The sequence below is a fragment of the Suricata suricatta genome, chromosome 3 (genome assembly GCF_006229205.1).
Source record: "Suricata suricatta isolate VVHF042 chromosome 3, meerkat_22Aug2017_6uvM2_HiC, whole genome shotgun sequence".
Taxonomy (NCBI): Eukaryota; Metazoa; Chordata; class Mammalia; order Carnivora; family Herpestidae; genus Suricata; species Suricata suricatta.
Genome location: NC_043702.1, coordinates 132,431,742 through 132,450,819, shown reverse-complemented (window position 1 = coordinate 132,450,819; position 19,078 = coordinate 132,431,742). Strand labels below are relative to the sequence as shown.

The following is a 19,078-nucleotide window of genomic DNA, read 5'->3' as shown; positions in this document are numbered from 1 at the left end:
AAACTAGATACACAGTTTCAAATAATAGAAATTGTAGGATAAATGTTGTAATGTAGAGCATTAGAATAATGTCAGGAGGCTTGAAAATTCGTGACAAACTGTGAAGTGCCATAGAGAGAAAGCAAATTAGTGTTTTTCTTTCTTACTGAGACAAACTCCTTTAGGAACAACATCTTCCCTGGATACCCTTCTCTGTGAAATTCCAAAGTAGAGCAATATGATTTTCTTTTCATTAATCCTATGAGACTTGGTGATGTCTTAGAGGTCGGTAGAGTGTGTATTTGAGTGCTTGCATGTGTACGCTCAACTCACCTTACAGTATCTGGCCTATTTTGTACAAATAATTATGATACATGTGATTATGTGTATGATTATAATTGATGAATACTGTTATTATTACAAATAGTCTTTAGTACTCTATGAAGATAAGTAAACATATTAACTTGAAATAAAACCTACCATGGCTTTTATTTAAATTAAAAAAAAATGCTTTAGCCTTGTCTCCTGAAACAAAAGAAGGTGATTTCACTTTTCTTTAGCAACTATGAGTTTAGAAGGTACTGGGTTATTTTCCTGTGTTCTGCTCATAAGAGAAATGGGGCTGAGAATTCAGATAGAAGGAATCTTCCATTGTGTCTGCCCCTGATTTAGAGATATCTTATATTTTAAACCACAGATTTTAATGTCTGTTCTTAAGAAAGATTATCTTATTATATATGTTATCTTGCATTGTTATGTAAGTACTATGTATAATCAAGTTGTTAAAGAAGATACGAATTATTGTTAGTGTTTTCTTCTCTAATGACATTATAAAAATTATTATAAAATGTTAAAGTGTTGAAAGCCCCAGTTGTGTGGGCAATTTCTATCACATATTCCTTTTTTTTTTTTTCTTGCAATCTTGTGTAGGAGGAACTATGATGTAATGGTTAGGAGTTAGCCTGTGGAACTAAACTGATTGAGGGCAAGTGCTACCTTTACTACTTACTGACTTGATAACATTGGATGTGTTACTTAACCTATATTTATGTGGGTTTCTACATCTAGAAAGTGGGGGGCAGGGATAGTACATAATATGGATTAAATAATTAATTTCTATAAAGCCCTTAGAACATTGTCCGACAATAGTAAGTGCTATATATAGCATTGGCTATTTCAGTACCCAGTGCATTAGAATACATTGAATGTATTTATAGATCTTGATGCTCATGTAGTCTCCAAGAATATTCAGGTTGTTAGCTTTCAGTGCTTTTGTTTATCGCTGAATATTTCAGATTTTATTCAGCTTTTGATGACTTTTCTTTCTTCTTGCTTGGTAGACGTGCTTACTTTCTCTTAGTAGAACTGACACAATGTATTTAGTATTTCAAAAGCTTTGTATTTTGTGTAACTATTGAATGGTGTTATTTTATTATTGAAGGAATGATGATTTTTAATTTTTGGTTCATTCATTGTTTTCATTAATTCTTTATGCTTAAAGTAAGAATAAAAACGAACTCATGTTGCCAGAACTTTCTACCGAGAGAAAACATTTAAAAACTCTCTCTCTTAATATAAGCATTGGCTAATAAACTCTATTAATCTTTAACAAAATCAGTAGGTCAGTTGAGGTGTCATAGTTTTTCTTAATGAAGTAGAATAATCAGATAGCCAAGTATGTACCAGTCTTTATGAAAGCAGTTGGTATAAGATCACGTCTGTTGATTTGATCTTGTATATTATATATTATATTAAAAAAATAAAATTGTATAAGGGAATGATAGGGATTCCTCTTGTGTGATAATAATTCTCAGTTTAACCCTCTCTCCTGTCTAAATGGGTACTTTTCATACACAGGAAAAAGGAAGAGTTAGCAGATAGTAGTATATAAACCTAACAGGGTTTTAAACTGTTTGCAGATTAAGGCCATAAAAAATATAGCATGGTCTCCACATAGTAACTTTACTATTTGTTACACAAGACTATTTTTTAATGTAGTTCTCTTTGTGGCAAGATTACATTAATAAAAATAGGTCTATAAGGAAACTATTGATGATTCCTCATATGGAAAAACTATTTGGTTTGGGAACTGATGGATATTTTACTTCTCATTTTTTGATCAAGTACTCCCCAGAGCAGAGGAGGCAAAGCTTCCTGTAAAGAGGCCGGATAATAAATATTTGAGGCTTGGTGGGCCATGTGGTCATTGTTTCAACTACTCAGCTCTGCCCTTGTGGCAGAAAGCAGCCGTAGAGTGTACATAAATGAAAGGGCATGACTGTGTCCCAGTAAAGTTTATTTACAAAAAGAGATTCAGGGTGAAGGAAGGAATTTCACCCACAGGCTGACTGACCACTGTACTAGAATATAAATTTTACTTCTTGTGGTCTTTTTGATTAAAAATCTCAGAATTTTATTTTCTATTTTAACAAATCTTTTAGTTTAGGCTAGGTGACTTAATTGTTAGTGTTTAGTTGACAGAGTCTACATTAGCTTTTTATGTCACAGAATTTTTAAATTCTAACTTGAAAGAAGTAAAAATAACTGGACTTTGGAATCAGAACTAAGTTTGTACTTAATTGTACCTAATTGCTTTGTGACTGGGCAAATTATTTCAGATTTCAGAACCTCAGTTTCCTTGTTTAATTTTTTTTAAGTTTTTATTTATTTTTGAGAGAGAGACAGACGACAGACAACATGAGCAGGGAGGGTCAGAGAAAAGAGAGGGAGACACAGAATCCGAAGACAGTCTCCAGGCTCTGAGCTAGCTGTCAGCACAGAGCCCAACATGGGGCTCGAACCCATGAACCGTGAGATCATGACCTGAGCTGAAGTCGGACGCTCAACCGACTGAGCCACCCAGGCGTCCCAGGTTTCCTTGTTTATATAAGAGGAATAATACTAGATATCTTCAGGTTGTTAGATTTTCCATGTAAGCTATCTTTGTATCCATTCAATTTAGCAAGATTATGTTAGTCGCTAATGTATCTCTTTTCAGAACTAGTAGAGAACCATGTACAGGATGAGCGCCTCTCTGCTCTGGTCACACCGAGGAATCCAAACTCCTGGAATTTCAGATGCTTTAACATTTATATCAGGAAGTTTTTATGACAGTTTTGCTCTTTGTTAGTGCTTGAATTTTTAGTTTTACAGTTTCTCTTGGACAGATTGTAGTATATAAAAATATAAAGTAAAATTTTGATCTTTATCAGTGGAAGCCTGCTACAGAATAGCTAGATTTACATTAGACATTATTAGACTTAATCTTACTGACAGCCTGTAAGAGAAACAGACTATTTGTAAATAGTTCCTGTTAAATGCTCAGTAAAATCTTTGAAAGAAAGTTGGTGTCCTCATTAGGCAGATGGTAGCATACTAAAATGATATTTATAAGCAGATCTTGTTTGGAATACGAAAATAACCTTTAGACACATGATTCTAAGTATAAGATATCTTGTGCATACTTGAGTGTAAATTTTTTAGCTAATGTCTGGAAACATAGTAAAATGTATTCTTTGTAACTTTGCAGCTCAGGGACAGAATGAAAACATTGAGTCTAGTACAGATGCATATAATTAGCACTGGCTTTCTCAGTATAAGGTTCATAAATTAGTGCTCCAATAGGATGTTGTATTTTTTGTTTCCGTGTTTGTTTATTTTGGAAGGGTGTGTTCTTTTGACATGGGTAGTATAGGATATATGGCATTCTTTTTTAAGTTTTTAATTTTAATCCTGTAGCTAATATAGATTGTTATATTAGTTTCAAGTGTACAATATAGTGATTCAATAATCTATATATTACTCAGTGTTCATTATAAGTGTTCTCTTAGTTACCTATTCCCCCCCACTCCCACCTTCCCTTTGTAATCTTTTTGTTCTCTATAGTTACCAGTCTGTTTCTTGGTTTGTCTTTTTTTCTCCTTGCTCATTTGTTTTTGTTTTTTAAATTCTACATATAAGTGAAATTATGGTATTTGTCTTTCTGACTGACTTACTTTCCTTAGCATTATACTCTCTAGCTCCACCCATATCATTGAAAATGGCATAATTTCATTCTTTTTATGGCTGAATTCTATTCCATTATACATTATTATATCACATCTTCTTTCTCCACTCATCTATCAATGGACATTTGCACTGTTTTCATAATTTGGCTATCATAAATAATGCTATAGTAAACAGTGGGATGCATTGTATCCCTTTGAATTGGTGTTTTTTTGTATTTGGGTGGTAAATACCCAGTAATGCAATTACTGGATTGTAAGGTAATATTTTTTTCACTTTTGGAAGAACCAACACTGTTTTCCACAGTGGCTGCACCGGTTTGTAGTCCCACCAGCAGTAGAAGAGGATTTCTTAAGTTTGTTTATTTTGAGAGAGATAGACAGCGTGAGGTGGGGGGGGGGGGAGAGTGAGCGAGCAAGGGGAGAGAGAGAATCCCAAACAAGCCCCGTGCTGCCAGCAAAGAGCTGACATAGGGCTTGAAATCACGAAACTTAAGTTCCTTTTTTTTTTAAATTTTTTTTTAGTGTTTTATTTATTTTTGATAGAGAGAGAGACAGGGCACGAGAGGGGGAGGGGCAGAGAGAGAAGGAGACACAGAACCCACGAATGTGAGATCTGACCTGAGCCGAAGTTGGAGGCTTAAACGACTGAACCACCCAGGCGCCCCGAAACTTAAGTTCTTGAACTGAAACCAAGCGTTGGATGCTTAACTGACTGAGCCACCAGGTGCCCCAGCTTGTGTGTTTTATTTTAGCCATTCTGAAAGGTGTGAAGTAATACCTCATCATAGGTTTGGTTTGCATCGATGTTGGAAATCTTTTTTTTTTTTTTTTTTTTTAAGATTACTATTTTGGGAGAACGAGAGCACACAAGTCAGGGGGAACAGAGAGAAAGAGAGAGAGAGAATCCCAAGCAGGCTCTGCACTGTCAGCACAGAGCCCAATGCAGGGCTCGAATGCACAAACCATGAGATCATGACCTGAGCCAAAATCAAGAGTCAGATGCTTAACTGACTGAGCCACCTAGGCATCCCAGTGTTGTGCATCTTTTCATGTGTCTTTTGTCCATCTGTATGTCTTCTTTGGAGATATGTCTGTTCGTGTCTTCTGCCCATTTTTTTAATTGGATGATTTGTGTTTTGGGTGTTATTTTATGTTCTTTTTGTATTTTGAATACTAATCCTTTATCAGACATTTGCAAACATCTTCCATTCAGGAGTTTGTTTGCCTTTTTGTTTGTTTATTTCCTCTGCTGTGTAGAAGCTTTTTCTTTGATGCGTTCTCATAGTTTACTTTCGCTTTTATTTCCCTTTCTTCAGGAGCTGTTAGAAAATGTTGCTAAGGGTGATGTTAGAGAAATTACTACCTGTGCTGTTTCCAGGATTTTTATGGTTTCAGGTCTCACATTTAGGTCTTTAATCTATTTTGAGTTTATTTTTGTGTACGGTATAAGAAAGTGAACCGGTCTCTTTTTTTTTTTTTTTTGGTGCTGGTGTTTCCCATTTCTCCTTTGTTGAAGATTAAATGAGTATATAATTGTGGGTTTATTTCTGGATTTTCTATTCTTTTCCATTGATATGTCGGTTTATGTGCCAGTACCATACTGTTTTGATTATTGCAGCTTTGTTGTGTATCTTGAAATCTAGAATTTTACTTTTCTTCAAGATTGCTTTGGCTATTTGGGGTCTTTTGTGGTTCAGTATAAATTTCAGGATTGTTCTAGTTCTGTGAAAAATACTGTTGGTATTTTGGTGAGGACTGCCAATCTGTAGATTGCTTTGGGTAGTGTAGACATTTTAATGTATTTGTTCTTCCAATCCATGAACATGTGTCTTTCCATTTCTTTGTGTCATCTTCAGTTTGTTTCATTTAATGTTTTATAGTTTTCAGAGTATATGTTTTTCACCTCTTTGGTTAAGTTTATTAGTAGGCACTTTGTTACTTTTGGTGAAGTTGTAAATGTATTGTTTATTTAATTTCTCTTTATGGTGCTTCATTATTAGTGTACAGAAATAAAACATATTTCCATATTATTGGCTTTGTATCCTGCGATTTGACTGAATTCATTTATTCGAGTAGTTTGTTGGTGAAGTCTTTAGGGTTTCTATGCACAATATCGTGTCATCTGCAATAGTGAAAGTTTTACTACTTCCTTACTGATTTGGATGCCTTTTATTTCTTTTTGTTGTCTGATTGCAGTGGATAGGTCTTCCACTACTGTGTTGAATAGAAGAGGTGAGAGTAGACATCTTTGTCTTGTTCCTGACCTTAGGAGAAAGATGCTCGTTTTTTTTTCTTTCATTAAGTATGATGTTCACCGTGGGTTTTTACTATATGGCCTTTGTTATGTTGTATGTTCCCTTGAAACCTGTTTTGTTGAGGGTTTTTTTTTTTTTTATCATGAATGGATGTTGTATTCTGTCAGATGGCATTTTCTACATCTGTTGAAATAATCATATAGTATTTATCTTTTCTCTTATTTGATGTATCAGATTGATTTGCAAATATGAACTACCCTTGCATCCTAGGAATAAATCCCACTTGATCCTGATGAATGATTTTTTTTTTAATGTATTGTTAGGTTTGTTGACAATTTTTGCATCTATATTCATCAGAGATATTGGCCTGCAGGGCTTTGTTTTTTGTTTTTGGTGTCTTTATAAACTGGTTTTGGTATCAGGAATGAAGAAAGTGAATGAATTTGGAAGTTTTCCTTCTTGGACTTTTTGGAATAGTTTGAGAAGAATAGATGTTAGATCTTTTTTAAATGTTTGGGAGAATTCTCTTATAAAGCCGTTTGATTCTGGACTTGTGTTTTTTGGGCATTTTTTTGATTAAAGATTGTTTCTTTGCTGGTAATCTTAGTCTGTTCAAATTTTCTATTTCTCCCTCTTCACTTTTGGTAGGTTATATGTTTCCAGGAATTTATTTCTTCTCAGTTGTCCGATATGTTGGCATATAATTTTTCATAAAATCTCTTAAAATTATTTGTATTTCTGTGGTATTGGTTATTTCTCTTCTTTCATTAGGGATTTTATTTGGGTGCTTTTTCTTTGTTTCTTTTTTTTTAATGAGTCTAGCTAGAGGTTTATCAATTTTGTTGATCTTTTCAAAGAACCATCTCCTGGTTTCATTGGTCTGTTTTTTTGTTTTTTTTTTTTTAGTTTATATGTATCATTTCTGTTCTAGTCTTTATTATTTCTTTCCTTCTGCTGGCTTTGGGTTTTGTTCTTTTTCTAGGTCCTTTAGATTTAAGGCTAGGTTGCTTCTTTTAGTTTTTATATATCATTTCTGGTCTACTCTTTATTATTTCCTTCCTTCTCCTGGCTTTAGATTTTGTTCTTTTCCTAGTTCCTTTAGATTTACAGTTAGATTGTTTATTTGAGACTTTTCTTGTTTCTTGAGGTAGGCCCATATTGCTATAAATTTCCCTCTTAGAAATTTTGCTTTTGCTGCATCCCAAAGATTTTGCACCATTATATTTTCATTTTCATTTGCTTCCATGTAATTTTTTGATTTCTTTGTTGACCCATTCATTGTTTAGCAGCATGGTTTTTAACCTCCATGTATTCGTGCTCTTTTTTTCAGACATTTTATTGTGATTGATTTCTAGTTTCAAAAGATGCATGGTATGACTTTGATCTTTTTGAATTTGAATGTTTTGAATTTGAATGTGGCCTAATATGTGATCTACTCTGGAGAATGTTCCATGTGCACTTGAAAAGAATGTATGTTCTGATATATTAGGATGGAATATTTTGAATATATCTGATAAATCCATCTGGTCTACTGTGTTATTCAAATCTACTGTTTCCTTGTTGATTTTTTGGTTGGATGTTCTGTTCAACTGATGTTAAGTGTTAAGATCGCCTACTATTAATTGTATTATTACTGAATAGTTTCTTTATGTTTTTCTTAACTGTTTTATGTATTTGTGCTTCCATATTGGGTGCATAAATATTTATAATTGTGTTATCTTGTTAGATTGTCTCCTTTATTATTACATAGTGTCATTCTCTGTGTTTTGTTACAGTCTTTGTTTTAAAGTCGATTTTGTCTGCTTTAAGTATTGCTACCCTGGCTTTCTTTTGACAGCCATTTGAATGATAAACGTTTCTCCATCCCTGTGCTTTGAAACTGTAGGTGTAGGTGTCTTTAGTTCTGAAATTAGTCTCTTAAAGGTATCATATAGATTGGTCTTGCTCTTTTAATTCACTGTTACCCTGTGACTTTTTCATTGGAGCATTTAGTTTGTTTATATTCAAAGTAATTATTGATAAGTATTTATTGCCATTTTGTTTTTTTATGGTTATTTTTGCAGTTGTCTCTGATTCTTCTCTTGTTCTCTTTCATGATTTGTTGGCTTTCTTTAGGGATATACTCAGATTCCTGTCTCTTTATTACTTGCATATCTATTACTGATTTTTGATTTGTGATTGACATTAGGTTTGTATGTAACATCTTCTGCAGGATAGTTGGTATTCTTTATTACATTTTATGATCTGAGATTTTAATGGGATAAGTCAACAAACCTTGTGAAAGCTGTTTCTTTTTTTAATGGCAAAGTTTAACACCCAAAGCAAACAGTGAACTAGGTAATATAAATAATGGAATTTGATATGATGTTACAGTTGAGGATAAAGTATTGCTATTTATTTGTATTATTCATTTGTAATGATAGCTCTTATATGGCTTGTGGTTACCTGTATAACTCCCAATTATGATTCTGTTTGAAAATTTAATTTAGAAAAAATATTTTTTTAAAGGCTAAGAAGATGAAAAGGTTCGTGTTATGTTTTAATGAAACTAAAACTCACAACTAATATTAAATACCTAACATTTACAGTAAAAATTTTAGAACCTCTGAATATTTTCTAGCTTTTATGTCCAGGTTTGTTTTTAGAAATGGAAATCTCATTAGTTTATATACATAGCTTTTTAGAGCATATGAACATGATTTATTCCTTTTTTCACTTAAAAGACATTTATTGAATGCCTACTGTATGCTAGGTGCTGTGTTAATAGGCATAGGGGTTGTGATGGTGAGCATTCTTAAAACTTGTGATATCTACTATGCAGAAAAAAGTTAGTGCTTTGAGAGTATAAAATGGGACTATTTTCACCTAAGTAAGATTTCTTGAGAAAGTTGTGTTTCTGAGACAAAGGATGAGTAATAATTAACCAGACAAGGGGGGAAGAGCTATTCCTAGCAAAGGACTCTTCTTTACAAAGGCCCTAAGTATGAAAGGAGCAGAGCACATTGGAGAAACCAGAAGTCCAGTGACTAGAGCACAGAGATCAAGGAGAGAAGAGAATAATGGTAGAAGCAGAGGGCAGACTCTAATTTTTAGAGTGCGGCAGTGGAAGAACAGAATGAAATAGGGCCAGAGTGAAATGGAGAAAACCGTTGGGTGACTTTGCATTAGTCGCAGCAAAGGAGAGTTCATAACTTGAATGTGAGTGGATGAAGAAGAAGTCAAGAGAAATCCACACATTCAAGATATATTTAGTTGATAGAATTCTCTGGAGGAGTTGATAGATTACCAGGGATTTGAGAGAAAGTTGTCTTAGGTGAATTTCAGGTATCTGCCTTTCACAGTTGGAAAGCACTGATACATTTGGTAGGGCAAAAAACACTAGAAAAATTATCAGGAATGGGGACTTGGGGTTCGTGAGTTCAGTTTTGGACATCTTGATTATAGGCAATTCTTGAAGAATTTGAGAGAGGAAGGAAACCAGCAGCCAGAGGAGAATGCAGGACAGAGGATTTTAAAACTGTGACAGACTTGGGCATGTTTAAAATACTTAAGAAAAGGAAGGATCCAATTGAGAGAGAAGTTTCAAAATTATTGAAGAAGGAAGGGGGTAATTAAAGGAGGAGTTCTTATTAAAGGCTAGAGAGCCTACCCAAGTGGAATTACTGGTCTTAAATAAGAGATGCAGTGCCTCTTGTGTTTTAACAGGAGAGAAAAAGAAGAGGGTTGTGGGAATGTAGTGTTTAGTAACTGGGCATTGTTTTTCCTGAGATGGAACCGGCCTTTACCGAAAGGGGTGAGCCTCAGGAAGAGACCAGAAATCAACGTCTGAGGAAAGTGGGGATTTTGAGATAGTTACAGTGGTTAGTGAATTGAGAAGCATAGAATTTCCTGGCTGTGTTGAAGGAAAATTTGTTTGATGAGTATCATTTAATATTATCTTAAATGTATCAGATTTGGAGGAAAACCCAAGAATGTAAACTCTACTCATAGAATTCATGGTGACCCTATATACTTTTAAGTTATAGCATCAGTTTGCCAAGACCTAGTGCTACCTTGGATATTAAAGCAGGGACACTATTTGCAGTGTCACAAATAGAGGTACTATGCATCTTTATGTAGTATATGGTTTCACCTTACTTTTAGCTTTTAGTATTACTTAAGTTGAGTAGGCCTAGTTTGTTTCTAACTGATGTTCTTTTTTCCCTTTTTTAGGCAGGCAGAAGTCCTGAAGGCTGACATGACAGGTATTGGCTGGCTCATTTGGTTTTCATGGTTTATTTTGTACCATTAAGGGAATTAACAAAAGGGTCTCATTTTTCCTATATTACTTGTTGCCCTGTCCTACTTGCCAAAAGGGATGATGACTTATAATTTGCTTTAAATAATTACTGTTTGTGAACTTTGAATTCTTTTTTTTATGTTTATTTATTTATTTTGAGAGAGAGAGAGAGAGAGAGAACACTCATGCATGAGCCAGCAGGAAAGGGGCAGTGAGAGAGGAAAAGAGAGAATTTTAAGAGGCTCTGTGCTGACAGCTCCCCCAGTGCCGGGCTTGGACCCGCAGACCCTGAGATCATGAGCTGAGCTGAAATCAAGATGCTTAACCAACTGAACCATCCAGCTGCCCCTGAACTTTGAAGTCTTACTTAGATGGTCAAGAATTTTATATGGTCTGTACTACATTGTATTGAATATTAATTAATTTAATGCATATAGCTCTTTAATTTTTATGAACTATTTGTCATCAATTTAAGACATGAAAGAATTCATATATAAACAAAAATATTGTATGGAATTAGGTTCATGTCTTCCTGCTTATAGTTCTCCAAACTTGAATAATAAGCAAACATTGGGAAAAAATATTTGTAAGAAAACTCTACTAAACGTCCTTGAAATTGAGTGAACTGCCTTGCCACCTTTCTTTTGTCCCTTACTGTTTTTGTTTTGAATAGCCAGGGATTTTTTTTTTAATGTTTTTAATTTTATTATTGAGACAGAGAGAGAAACAGAGCGTGAACGGGAGAGGGTCAGAGAGAGAGAGGGAGACACAGAATCCTAAGCAGGCTCCAGGCTCTGAGCTGTCAGCACAGAGCCCGATGCGGGGCTCGAACTCACAAACTGTGAGATCATTCCCCGAGCCAAAGTTGGACACTTAACCGACTGAGCCACCCAGGCACCTCGCGATATCTTTTTCTCAACATTGCAGGCTAATGTTAATATTGATGGCTAATGTTAAGAATTTGTGGGTAATATCATTGTCCTCTTCAAGGTAAAAAAGAAAAAAAAATAAAAAGAACACTTTTTACAGGTTTTTTTAGTATAGCACCTCAGTTCTTCCCGTTATTAACATAACTGTCATCATCTTCCTTACTATGGATATCATTGTCAGCTCTGAGGCACTACATTATGCTTTTGTCTTATCGTGCTAGGTATAATACGCATTTTGTGACCAAAATTGTGCATGGATCAGTGTTAGGCTATCTATACTTTCTACTTTTTCTTAAGTATTGAATATCCTCAGGAAGTAGGCTTAGGGTTTGGCTTTTATGGGGAGCATTTGGCTGCCTAGAAACATGAACATATTAAGTAATTTAAATGGTAGTCTGTCTGATAAAACCGTTAGTGATCACTTATAATCCTTTCCTTGCCATCGATGAATTGAAACAAGATTGAATAAATCTATAAATCTATTTATTTAGTCCTAAAACCTAATAGGGGACCAGGAAGCTGATAACCACACCCTGTTTACTACACCCTGTTTTTTTTTTTTAATAGCAAACTCTTGTGAGGATTAACTGAAATATTCAGGAGATTTTATTTGCAGACTTAGAGAAGAGTAGAGATTATGCCATTTGTGTCGTAGTAAAATATTAAATGTAATCAGAAGCCGAATTGAAAAGTCTGTTATTAAGTTCTTCTATTGGGGCAGCTCACTGCCAGTCATCACACTCATAAGCTAAGGTGTCTTGCAGAACTCTGGCAGACAGTATGGCCCCAATGGAGTATCATGTTTTGTCGTAGCTTGACTTCCTGATTTCGTCTTTCACCCAGTTTCTCATTTGGCCTCTTCAGCAGCTTAATCACCAGGTGCTATGAATTCTCATTTATGTTAAACGGCAGGTATGGGTTGCTCACAAAAGTTTCTTGGCAAGCAATTTACCAATCATTAAAATAACCCTTACTGTTATGGCTTTATTGGATTGACATATAGAGAGTAGGAATAACAACAGAATGCACAAACAACTGCTGGATTGTCCAAAGACCTGAAGATTCTGTAAGGACAGTTGGTGGGAATGATACCAGAGAAAGAAAAAGGCTTCTCTGGACAAAGAGATAGTTATGAGAGTAAACAGACCATGTTGGCAGTTCATCATGTCAGGAGGGGGGACTTTTGGGGCATATGGCTTCCTATGATATGAAAATGTAGAAATCCAAACTAAAGTGTTTTGAACCAGATTTAGTTATTAGCCACAAGGTGAAAGTCATTTTAAAATGTAGTAGGATAAAACTTCTGCAGCAGTCTGTGGTATAAAGCAGGGTTTTGCTTTGGGGAATGGAGAGGGAAGGAGTCATTGGTGTAGTATAATGGTTTTAACTATGTGTTTTTCTGTCTATCTGCTGTTTGTTTGTTTGTTTTGTTACTCAGATTCTAAGCTGGGTCCAGCTGAGGTCTGGACATCCAGGCAGGCTCTGCAGGACCTGTACCAGAAAATGCTAGTTACTGATTTGGAATACGCTTTAGACAAGAAAGTAGAACAGGATCTGTAAGTACTGTCATTTGGGATGTCCCTGTAAGATCAAGAATCTCACCAAGTCTTTAGAATAAAAAAGAACAATTTGGTTGTTTCTTCTTAACCTATCTCAGAGTAAGGTCTTTCAATGAAAAAAAAAATCCTAATACTTGTGATTATTTTGAATAGAATATTGACCATTGTTATTATTTCAGATAGTCTTAGGCAACAAGAGGAGAAATGCCTGGAGTTGAGTCTTATTAAGGTCTTTAGGGCAGACCACAAAAATAAATCATTATATATTTCATGACAGTGTTGGGATTCTCTGTATGTGTTCAGTCCTGCATTTAAACCAGGATTAAAAAAGAAATTCAGTAGTAAGCTTTAGATAAATCTTCTTTGGTTTGATTCTGTAAATTTCTTCCAAAGGAAAATGTGTCTGCATTGTAAGGGAACGTTTTCCTTTTATAAAATAAGTAGGTATCCCCCCCCCCCCAATAAAACTAAAGAAAGATTTTGTATATTTAGGCAATTCCACTTGTTCTTTCTATGAGAGGTGAAATGACAGATGAACAGATTCCCAAGTGAGTAAATAAATGCCTTTTGTGGAGGGCCTTGCCTTATAAATTGGATTAAGTTAGCCTGATGGAGTATTAAAAATCAATTAAGAATATTCTGTTTAGTAATGCCTACTACCCTAAGTTGTGGTGAAGATTAGTTTTTCGTATCATGTACACCTTTCCTAGATACTTTATATTTTTAGGAGTTCTAGTAATAAAAGCTTAATCACAGCCACTCAGAATCCATATCTATGATATTAGAGGCAAAGATAAAATATCAGAAATACTGAGGGAGTGATTGTCCTAAAGAACCATTAAAAACGCACTGCTCTAAAGACTCAAAACTTGATGTTGATAAAGAATTAGGTACTTTCCAGGTAGGTTGTAGACCTTTCATCTCTGTTTGCTTCTTTGATCAAGCCAGAAATAATCCTCCTCCATCCTACTTCTGGTTTTTGTTCCCCTCCCCCTTACCCCCTCCCCCTTCCCCCCACCGTACTGTGGTTTCCAAGTTAAGGAATGACTATATTTCACCCTAACTGAATCTAAAATGATTCTCTAGACAGCTTGATTCATGAAAAACATTTTATAATAGAATTTTGATATGCCATATTTCAGCATTGTGTTTTTTTCCTATTTTAAATAGCCAAAATTGAAATGTCAAAAAATGAACTTATATTTCAAGCTGTGAAGAAAATATTAACCCCGAGAGAAATACAGAAAGCATTAAAAAGAATTAGAACAGAGTGCTGTGGGAAGTAGGTTTTATGGAAATAAGAGAGATGGCTTAATATTAAAAATATTTCCCCTTATCCATGTCACTTAATAGGATATACTTGGTTGTTTCTTGGCACAGTGTGTAGCAATTTGTTAATAGCTTACTTTTACTTTGGTCTTGCGACTGTAGTTCTTGTTTTGTACTGGGATTCCTAAATAGGCTCTAACTCTAGTAGTTCTAAAAGATTAATAACTGAAGCCACAGTCTGATTATTCAAACATTTGGTAAGTGTTTACTAAGGTCAGTTGGATTCTATTGCATGTCTGCTCTTGCTCAAAGAGGAGCATAAAGTTATTTAAATAAGTGAATAACTTTAATGCAGGTTTACTATCTAGTGTGTTATAATTATAACAAACAGTTCTTTCTTGTTCTCAGGGGGACCAGTGTCTGCCCAGTGAGTCACTGCTATACCAAATAGAATTACATTTTGTTTTCAGCTGGAATCATGCCTTTAAGAATCAGATCACAACACTACAAGGCCAAGCAAAGAATCGAGCAAACCCGAATCGGAGTGAAGTTCAGGCAAACCTTTCTCTGTTCCTAGAGGCAGCTAGTGGCTTCTATACTCAGGTGAGTTCTGTGTTATCTATCAATTCTCCTAGAATTAGTTATGAATGTTCTTCGTTCAAAAAGCACTTTTGGTCACAACTATGTGGGCCATCCAGGATTTGATCACCTATAATCTCAAGTGAATAAAAATATCCCAAATTGTTGGCTATAAGACCTTTAAACAAAAAAGACCCAATCTAAAAAGTTTGATGTTTTGGCATAAAGGTTGGAGATACAATTGTGTGAGTAGAAAAAGGGTAATGAGAGCCGTATCTTGCTTAGTGAAACAGCCAAAGTAGTCTGTTATAAGCGGTATTAGAGCAAGTGTGAATTTATGGGTCTGGGTATAGTCGTTATGAAAGTAACAGCTATATTGTGCCAGGCAAGAAATAGTCAAAATTTGTGATATCAAGTGAGTTTTCATAGTGTTATGTGTTTAGTAGAATTTATCTGAAGCTTTAAATGCTATTAAGCTACCTAAGAAATGGAGTACATTTTCCTCCAATAAGCTTTTATTTATCATCCTCAGAGACTTAAATCTTGTCTTTGGTTACATTCTGATAAAACTTCTAAATCGGGCAGGTAAAAGAAAGATCTTTCTGAACAAGGAATTTTCTTTGAACAGAATATTTTAGAAAACTTCATCTCGTCCATTTGTAGTACCATTCATAATTTAGTTAATAGAATGTGTATAAACTCTCATCTTAGAATGGTGAGACACAGTTTTGAAGATCTTAAGACTCAAAGAAATCTTTGCCCATTGTCTCTGTGCTGCTCCTTGACCATTGCTACCTTTATTTTGGCTCCATTTGGGTTTTACCATTTCTTGGGATGAAGGAAAAGGAAAGGCTCTGTTTTAGAAGTTGTTACATAATTAGCCATCATCTTACAGGGGTTATTTTACTTAGACTTAAACGTTCTTCACAGTTGATCATTGGAAGAACTAAAGTATGGTTCTTATTTTCAGAATTCATTTTTAAACTGATGCCAACTTCTAGCAGAAGTTGGTACTTCTGGAGATGTACCACTAACTAGTCCTTAAAGCAGATGTTAAAGATTAGTTCATTCCTCAAATAGGCTTTTAAAAGCCTACTCTTTTTAAGGCACACTATAGATACTGAGGATATGGAGGGAAAAAAGATAGTCTTTTCCTTATTTTAAGGGAATATCCAGTCTAAATGAAGAGATGGATACATTAATAGATATTCCTTTTTTGTTTTCTAATTATAAAAATAATGCATATAAATTGTAAGAAATTTGGAAATTATACAGAAAAAACTTTTTTATTTCTCCTGTTCAGGATAAATGACCACTTTAATATATATGCTTCTGATTCTTTAATAATTCTGGACATAGTTTTACATATCCAGTGTTAAATCTATGTTATAAACATAATGTAAGTTTTCCTTTGTATTGTCATACAGTTTGATAAGCATTTTCTCTAATATTGGATTATTTCATGATGACAGCTCTTCACTGGATGATGAATAAAATCATTGGATAATCAAGCTATAAAACTTTTTTAAAATAGTTTATTGCCAAGTTGGTTTCCATATAACACCCAGTACTCTTCCCCACAAGTGCCCCCCATCATGACCATCACCCTCCTTCCCCTTTCCTCCTCTCTCTTCAGCCCTCAGTTTGTTTTCAGTATTCAAGAGTCTCATGATTTGCCTCCCTCCCTCTCCCTAAATTTCTTTCCCCGCCTTCCCCTTCCCATGGTTCCTTGTTAGGTTTCTCCTGTTAGACCTATGTGTGAAAACACAGCAGTCCTTCTCTGCCTGACTTATTTTGCTTAGTATGACATCCTCAAGGTCCATTCACTTTGCTACAAATGGCCAGATTTCTTTCTTTCTCATTGCCATGTAGTACACCATTGTGTATATATACACCACATCTTCTTTATCCATTCATTGGTTGATGGACATTTAGTCTCTTTCCATGATTTGGCTATTGTTGACAGTGCTGCTATTAACATTGGGTACATGTGCCCCTATGCATCAGCACTGCTGTATCCCTTGGGTAAATCCCTAGCAGTGCTATTGCTGGGTCATAATGGAGTTCTATGGATAGTTTTTTGAGGAACCTCCACACTGTTTTCTAGAGCGGCTGTACCAGTTCACATTCCCACCAACCGTGTAGGAGGGTGCCCGTTTCTTATCAAGCTCTAAAACTCTTAATACACATTGTTATTTCCCAAAGGACTATCATTTATATTTTTATATTTCCATCAGCAGTGTATGTAAGTGTCCGTCTTTCTTTTAGAGACACACACACACACACACACACAGCCCAAGTGGGAGAGGGGCAGAGAGAAAGGGAGACAGAATCTGAAGCAGGCTCCAGGCTCCACACTATCAGCACAGAGCCCAAGGCGGGGCTAGAACTCATAAGCTGTGAAATCATGACCTGAGCTGAAGTCGGACATCAACTGACTGAGTCATTCAGGCACCCCCGTAAAAGTGTCTGTCTTGATGCATGCTTGCCAGCATTAAGTGTTTTCAGTAAAAGTGAATGCATGATTAAATGAGTAACTTAACACTTGTTAGATGGAAAATAATTTTTCTTTTAAAATTTAATGTTTGGGTTATTCGTATTGAACTGCATTTCTATTTTGTTAGATACTTGTATTTTATATAAGTCATTATTTACTTCTGATCATCATTTGGATCCTATTTTTTTTTCATGGTGATTTGTCTGATTTATACTAGGATATTCATTTTTCCATTATTTTTGGCAGATATCTTTTTCTCTAGTTTCTTCTTATGTTCTTTCATTTAATTTAGAGTTTTCTAATGTTACCAGGTGTTTTTTTTTTAAGTATAGTTTTTTCTTTATCCATAGATTAGTGGAGTGAGTGTGAGCAGGGGAGGGGCAGAGAGAGAGGAGGAGACAGAATCAACAACTAGACACTTAACCAACTAAGCCACCCAGGTGCCCCAGATCAGTGGATATTTAGTAAGGACAATAATATTTATATTTAAAAGAACAAATAGATACTATAATTCAGATCTTAAAATTACACCGGTATCTTATAATAGAGCAATGATTAAATTATGACATATCTGTAAAATGAAAATTTGTGAAACTATTATGTTGATGTTTATGAAGATTTTTTTAAGGTGATGAAAAAATCATGTTATTATTGGGTTTCAGTTTGACTTGATAATGTTAATTGAGGAATCTCAGCTCAGAGTATGAACAAATACCCCCTTAACTACTTTCAGCTATGCTTCGTTGAATTCTAGATTTCTACCGTAACTTCTTAGAAAGATTTCATAACATCCTGGTTGCTTTTAGGTTTTTGAAATATAGTCTAGTTTTAAGACTCCAGTCTGATTCAAATCTGTATTCCTCCCCCTCCCTATGCAGTAGAAAGTGGAATTTTGAATGAACACAGCTGAAGCAGGGGGAGCAGGAGGGACTCCGACCGCCTGGCCATGGGAGGACGAGGGAGGACCTCCATATGCTATAATACATTTTTCTAATAGCCATTATACAGATTGGTTTATCACCCAGAAACATGATGCTTAACCTTTCTTATGATGTAGTATATATGTAACACATTTCCAAAGCTTTAATTGCACATTGATAAATCCGCAGAGAAGGAAAACAAGAATCATCATTTTTATTGAAGGAGTATGGTATTTGTAAACATAATTTTATAGGCAGGTAAATAATAAAATCATTCAGATTATTTTATAATGAAAAATATATGGCTCAGCTAAATTTGAAAATATTTTTTTGATTTTTATAATAAGCATTGATTTTCTCCCCCGCTGTTCTTTAGGTGGTGGATGAGCAATTAAAACAATTGTAGAATGAACATTAATAAACTATTTCATATATTAACATTAATAGGATATTTTATGTGCATTATGTTGCCTTGGTTTGACAATTAAAGCAGTTAATGGTGTTGCTGACAGTAATGTTTTATACATCTTTCTTGATTGCACATAGTACAGTTTAAGCCACCAGGTATAGAGGATATAGATCAAGTCCAGGTCACTGTACAATCTTTTAGGCCAAGATGAGAGATGAGTTTTGAATTTTAATCTTTAAGTGTAGTTGCAAACCGTTGGAGAGGAGGCAGAGGAGTAACCTGATACAGTTTGCATTTTTTTTTTAATTTTTTTTTTTATAATATTTTATTGTCACATTGATTTCCATACAACACCCAGTGCTCTTCCCCACAAGTGCCCTCCTCCATCACCACCAC

General features: G+C 34.9%; 1 protein-coding gene across 6 annotated transcripts in view; it reads left to right on the top strand.

Annotated features, from left to right (window-relative positions):
• Positions 1 to 19,078, top strand: part of SMG7 (SMG7 nonsense mediated mRNA decay factor) — a 90,430-nt gene that overhangs the window by 40,889 nt on the left and 30,463 nt on the right. For all 6 annotated transcript variants that reach the window (XM_029935221.1, XM_029935222.1, XM_029935223.1 and 3 more), the window contains 3 exons: positions 10,454 to 10,485; positions 12,888 to 13,005; positions 14,748 to 14,880. In XM_029935221.1, the coding sequence (XP_029791081.1) occupies positions 10,454 to 10,485; positions 12,888 to 13,005; positions 14,748 to 14,880 (283 nt within the window). The remainder of the gene's footprint in view (positions 1 to 10,453; positions 10,486 to 12,887; positions 13,006 to 14,747; positions 14,881 to 19,078) is intronic.